We start from the raw sequence: 6,745 nt of genomic DNA, 5'->3' as shown, positions 1-6,745 counted from the left end.
TCGGCTTTCCCTGTTCCTCAGCCTTCCCTGTGCCTCGGCTTTCCCTGTGCCTCGGCTTTCCCTGTGCCTCAGCCTTCCCTGTGCCTCGGCATTCCCTGTGCCTCGGCTTTCCCTGTGCCTCGGCTTTCCCTGTGCCTCGGCATTCCCTGTGCCTCAGCCTTCCCTGTGCCTCGGCATTCCCTGTGCCTCAGCCTTCCCTGTGCCTCGGCTTTCCCTGTTCCTCAGCTTTCCCTGTGCCTCGGCTTTCCCTGTGCCTCGGCATTCCCTGTGCCTCAGCCTTCCCTGTGCCTCAGCTTTCCCTGCCTGCTTCCTAGTAAAATAGATATATCGGTACCAGCTTGCTGTGTGTTGGTTTTTTTGGAGTTTCAGTCTAGGAGGAATCTTGAAATGGCAACAGAGAGAAAATATCAAACAAGTGACCTCAAATTTTGTTGCTAAATAATGTTCTATTAAGTTTGTAACTATGAAAAGGTTTGTACCTAGGCAGAGCACACTAACAAAAGCAACACCCAGGACTGCTGCTGGGCAGCAGATCAGGTATTCTGCAGGGTCAGATTCCTGCTGAAGCTGAGAGCTTTGGGTAAATCCATTTGTTAGCACTGTTCTCCATGTATTCTTTCCTTAGTAGCTGGATGCTTTTGCTCTTCCAATAGTGACTTTTTTTTTTAAACCAAGGTAAGTGAACTTAAACATGTAGCACATACTTGTTTCTTATACTACAAATAGATACCACCAAATGTGGTACCATCATTTCCTCTCATCTCATGAAAACTGCCTAAAAAGAGTTGTATCATTATAGCCCTGTGGCAATTCCTACACAAGTAAGACAACATATGCATGTAATGGTAATTAAACATTGTTTAATGGTTTGAACAGACTTTGTGTAAGTGTGGGAATCACTCTGCTGGTTTCCTTTTTCCATTCACTCTGCTCATCTCTGCAGCAGTTAATTTATGCTCCTAAACAGAAAAAGTCACCAAACAGCACAGCAGAGGTTTGCTCCAAGCCTTTCATTAATGCAATCCTCTGCTCCTCTAAATGTGCCTATTAAATGTTAGCATAAAGTGATCTGTGACCGTCTGTACAAGACCAAAGCATGAGGGGAAAAGGGTAAGAAAGTAATTTCAGTAAAAACAGCTGGGAAGCAGCAGTGTAACTGCCACTGTTCTGACTCTGTATTATCACTGTGGTAGTGTAGGAACAGGAAGGTGTTTGGACACTCTTCCCCAGCAGAAATGACCAGGGCAGTTGTGAGAGCTGGTGTAGGTGGAGGTTTGTTGTTGTTTGGTTGGTCTGTTGTTTTTTTTTTTCATCATCCCCACCCCCAAACACAAATTACTCAGGCTCTTGCTCCAAGAGCCCCTGGTGTCCCAGAGGACTCAGAGCCCAGAGCAGGTATGTTTGTTCTGCACACCTGCACAGGGCCCTCCCTGCTGAGCACAAAGTCCATACCCTGTGAACACCCAGCTCTGGAGAGGAGCTTGTATTTTAACTCTTGTTCAACAAGAAGGATGCAGCAACGAGAACTAAAGTTGGGAATACATCAAACATGGTGGTTTAAGAAGAATCTGCACACTATGAGCATTCCTAAATTTTGAAATCATTGGATAAGCATGTGTTGGTACTTTTCTGAGTGCTGCTGCTCTGGATTGTTGCCATTGACACTCTGATAGTGTCAGTACTGACACACTGGTGACAGAATTCCTTGCTAAACTAGTACAAGACTCAGACAGGTATTTTTTCCATGTACCTTTCTTTTCCTTATCAGGTATATGAAGTTCAGTCTAATTTCAATGCTCAAATTAAGTCTTAGTTTACTTATACAAGTAACATTTGTAAATCTGAGGTGGTAACAGGTACCCAACTCTACCAACAGCAGTATTTTGTCTTTAGTGATGTGATAAGATGGCAACAATATCACAGTCAAAATATATCAGGTAAAAGAGCTTTTGAAAGTGCTGGTGTATGTGTTTGAAGTATTTGCAGTCTATCTGAACCCTTGTTCAACAGCAACTTGTTGAGCCCATAAAGCCCTCTTCATTACTGACAACATCCATAAAAACAGCCCATGTGTTACTGCTTTCTTTGATACTCCTTTGTAAGAAAGGGCTGCAGAGTAGCTCCTACCAAATTCTCTATAAACAGCTTCCTCCAAACTAAAACACTTATTTGTGCAAAACCCTGTATTGCTTAAAGAGGCCTGTGCCAGAGACTTCCTTCCTCTGACCTTGAAATTCTTAGAAGATATATCTTGTGTTCTTTGGAATGAGAGAATTAACATTGGTTAATTTTTTTTTTTTTTGCCATGTTCTTCTGAATTATTCAGAAGCTAAAGCAAGCATGCTCTGAAAACCATTTCTTCAGCCTTTAGACCTCACAGTACCCTACTGAAAGGCAATTCCCCCCAGTTTTAGAGGGGAGGCAAATGAAGGTAAGTGACTGATCCAGCAGAGCAGGGGTGCAGCAGAGGTCCCCCAAATCCTACTGTGTGCTCCAGGGACCCCCATGTGGGGACAGAGGTGGGTCTGACTGGTTCCCTCCTGCTTTTGTTGCTACCCCTTGCAATTATAAATAGGAGACACAAGGTGAGGGAAAATTATAAAACAAGTTTATTAAAGTCTAACATAAAACACTTCAGGCTAAATATGTACAACTCCCTCCCTTCCCAGGGGATTATAAAATTGAGAGTTGAGGTATATACAAATAACAGAGGAAAAATTGTATATACATGGCAGATACTTTAAAAATAATTTAACAAAAAAAAAATCATTAGTCCTTATCTGAACTTAGTTCTGCAAGGCTTATTGAGCCTCTCTGGGATCACAACCCTGAAATCCTTCATGTGGGACTTGCCTGTACTTGAAAATTATTTTGTAGCACATGATTTCAGAAAGGTTGTCATGTACTTTATGCCCACTTAGAGGCACTAATTTAGAAGTAAATGTGATACAATGAGCTATTCTCACCTAAGTACTTCCAAACAGTCAATTCAGAGATGCAGATAAACTATTCAGGCAAAACTTGCACCAACTTCTGTGCAAAATTGACTGAAACTGCAGCATGACAAAACATGTCATATTCTTTGTATTACTCTTAATAAAATTACTGAAATTCTTTCTTTTCTTTTGCAAGGACACATGCCTAAAAAGATTCCATGCTTTCCCATATTAATCCCTTACAGAAATTACCAATACTGTTATAAGCCTTGCACTTCAAAATTAACCCAGAACCCTTAAGCCTAGGACTTACATGTGCAGCAGATTTCCATGCATCTATTGGCAAAAGGTACAGTCCAGACCTACAGCCTGAACACACCTACAAATATATATATATATTTATATATTTTTATTTATTTAAAATCTATATTCTAGTAAATGAATACAGTTGGTAGAGATCATACCTCAACAATTGAGATATCTTCACGAAAGATGAGAATAAAAATCAAGATTCTCAGATGGGGACTCAAGAGTGCAGGTACTAAATTATTGCTCCAAGACAAAACTATAAGCTGTGTATTCTATTAAGAAAGGTTAAAATTGTTGTCTTGTAAAAAATAATGAATATCTTCTTGTCTATAAAGAAAACTAAATGACTAATAAAGCAACTGTTACTGTTATAAGTATCTAAACAAATCCTGTATAAATCTAAGCACTGTATTTTTTAAAAAAGTCTGAAATCTAAGAATACAGTAATAAGCTATAATTTTAGAAATATAAAACCAGTCCAAACAAACACTGTTATGGAATGCATTTTCTATGTAGGAATGTAGTTATTGTTTAGGTTTCTTTCCAGAGCTATTCTCTCTCCTGGTCATTTATCCTGGATATGTTTATCCTGAGCTGCTTCTTCTCAGGTATCAGCAGCATATCATTAGTTTGTTCTCCAAAGCTGTTTCAATATGTAAGTTATCAGCTGTATGGTGTTTTCTTTCTCAGTATTCATGACTAATTCTATGTCTATCCCAAGATTTCTGCTTTACTTTCAGAGAGGAAAGCTCAGTACAAGCTACACAGAGTCAAGATCCCAATTTTGTGGTTCTTCAGTCTTAAATAGCAAGGCTGAGGAATCCCTCAGGGACTACACCAACAACAGAAGCTGGAAAGGACAAGAGGGGAGACAAAGGGAAATGCCAAAAATAAAATACCAGAGGACCTTATCCATTGTCTTTTGCCAGCATTATGAACATCAGCTGTTCATAAGTGTTGTGGGACAGACAAGCAGAGAAATTAAAGGCCCTGCAATAATTAGCTCCAGTGAGGACAGTGTGAGAGATTCCTGCAGTAGGGATGTTCCTGTTGAACATGGCAGTACTACTGCTGGCCATGGCAGGCTTCAGCAGCAAATCTACCACATTTTAAAGCAGAAAATGTGACCAAGCAGCAGGTTACAAACATACCCCATACTAAAATAATCAACACAAAGCAGCAAAAGGTCTATTACTTTACAAATGCAAACATAGGAAGAGAAAGAAAAAATTAGCCACACTCAGGAATCAAGGGACCATTTTCAGACTCTTTAAAAGAAATCCTTCAAGAAATTTTTCACAAGTCTGTTTAATTAAGGTGCAGATTAATTATTACTCCATGTAGAATGGAATCAGTTAAGAGGTATCTTCTATGCTCTTCTATTTATCAGCGTCTGGACACAAGGCATCAGTGGAAAGAAATGCTAGCACCAAGTAAATAACCAACAAAGGACAGCTTTAAATGAATTGTTGGGACAGTATCATGACTGTTTCATTACTGTTTGATGATTACATAAATAATGCTTACAGTTGTTAATGGCACCAACTGGCCAAGTGGAGTAGAAAGGTACTTCTATGGTCACCTAGTCTTTTATGATCTTACCTCTTAAGACATTAAAATGTTGCTTTTTAAATATCTCTGTTGCTAATAATAAAGCCTGTCTTTACCTGGGCCTTGCTAAGTACCAGTTTTGTGCAGTTACTGTGGACAAGTGACATGAGAGGTAAAGCAATACAAAAAACTTTAATTAAAACAAATCAGTCAAACTCTAAAAAACTTTGCCAGGAAGAGCATCAATCTGCTCTGTTGTATTATTCTTTAATGCCTCCTCATGTAGTGTTCACTCACTATTTTCACAGTGAAGGGTGGGATTTATTTCCTCTTTTGTACCTCCTACCTAGCACAAGAAACAGCACTATAGCAAAAAAAAAAAAAAAAAAAAAAAAGGATTATGAAGCTCTGATTCATTCCTCACTAATTAACTCACTGCATCTTTTTGCCTCATCTACAATATGCATGTCCCAGCTCTTCTTTTGTTGCTATTTGTGCCAAACCCATGGTGTGGGATGTGAAAAATAAATCTGGGACAAGATACAACAATGCTGGATTCACTTCAAACAAACAAACAAACAAAGGCAATTTGTTGGAAAGAAGATCCAGGAGTATTCATGCCATTAGGACCCTCCCACTTGCCACACTTCAGACAAAAATTAACCCTCCTTTAATAATTTCCTTGTCAGGAAAATACACCCAGACTTTTCCCTCTGGTCAGGCTCCACCTGAAGATGGCACTTCTGGCAGCCAGCAGCAAATCTGTGCAAGCACCTCAGCAGAGCACTGACCTGCCTTCATTGTGGACCATTCTAGCACCTTGGAGTGCAGGCTTACTAATACATCCAAATTATGATTTTTCCCTACACCTATGGGTCAAGCTTCCTAAACTATCAAATATGGCTTAAAATATCTGTTCTCAAATGACACTGTGATACATCAAATCAGCAGGAACATGGGAAGAGAACTCTAAAGTACATTAACATATGTAACAGAGAATTCTTAAGGCAGATGTTGCCAGAATCAACTCCTGGAAATTGGTGTTAATCACAAAGAGAAATCTGATTGTAGATTAGCACAATTCAGCACTGCACAATGGAAATGCCTTACAAGTGTCTTTACACAGAGGAAAACAAAGAACACATCCAATTAAGACAGCATGACTGGTTGTTTGATTGTGTTCATCTTACCAAACATTCCCAAGTTCACTATGAAACTACCTGGATGGCTCTGCACTGCTCTGTCAGTACAACTGCTGCAGGAAAATAAACTGAGGTTCTGAATATCCAGTCACAGCAGATCTCAGTAATGTTTCTGATGAAGGGGACTGGCTTCCTGTCACAGGGAGCAGCATCTGATGGTCTTCAGTCCCAATGGGGAGAGGAAGTGCTAAAGACATCTCAGAGGGCTTCACATCTATGGTCTCTGATAAAGGACTTTTCTGACTCTGAATGGATTCTTGTTCATTGAAAGAATTATCAAGTGCAGTAGAATCAGGGGAAGTTTCAGGTCCTGTTAAAACAAACAAAACAAAACAAAAAAAGGAAAGAAAGAAATGTTCAAAAGCTCATGCACAGATTCTGTAAATTCCCTTTCCAATGAGTGTCAGAGCCAACAGCTGGTGTGTCACAGGCTGCCTGGGCAGCTGGGATATTGGTGCTTCCATGTGCTGCAAAGCCAGGCCAGCTGTAAGTACAGTGTAAGCACAGGGAATCACATCTGCTGCTGCTTGTGGTGTGACAAGAATGATGCATTCCAACCTGATCTCTACTTGGCATGCCAAAGAAGATAACAAACCCTTAACATCACAGCGAACAAAGGATCTTTGGAAAAAATATCATCACGAAAGTTTCCTTGAGGTTTTCCACCACAGAACCAGAGCCACATCCAAGCATGCTGGTTTAACTGAAACAGCAGTGTACAAAGTATCATTTGTTTGTAAACTTCTT

At 39.9% G+C, this 6,745-nt stretch overlaps 1 protein-coding gene across 2 annotated transcripts in view; it reads right to left on the bottom strand.

Moving 5' to 3' along the window:
• Positions 1 to 2,586: 2,586 nt before the first annotated feature.
• MYNN (myoneurin) overlaps positions 2,587 to 6,745 on the bottom strand; it is a 32,604-nt gene continuing 28,445 nt past the window's right edge. For both annotated transcript variants that reach the window (XM_079314643.1, XM_079314642.1), the window contains exon 8: positions 2,587 to 6,308. In XM_079314643.1, coding sequence (XP_079170769.1) covers positions 6,040 to 6,308 — 269 coding nt within the window. In that variant the 3' untranslated portion in view covers positions 2,587 to 6,039. The remainder of the gene's footprint in view (positions 6,309 to 6,745) is intronic.

Source organism: Erithacus rubecula (assembly GCF_903797595.1).
Source record: "Erithacus rubecula genome assembly, chromosome: 11".
Taxonomy (NCBI): Eukaryota; Metazoa; Chordata; class Aves; order Passeriformes; family Muscicapidae; genus Erithacus; species Erithacus rubecula.
This window is presented reverse-complemented; position numbering and strand designations above follow the sequence as displayed.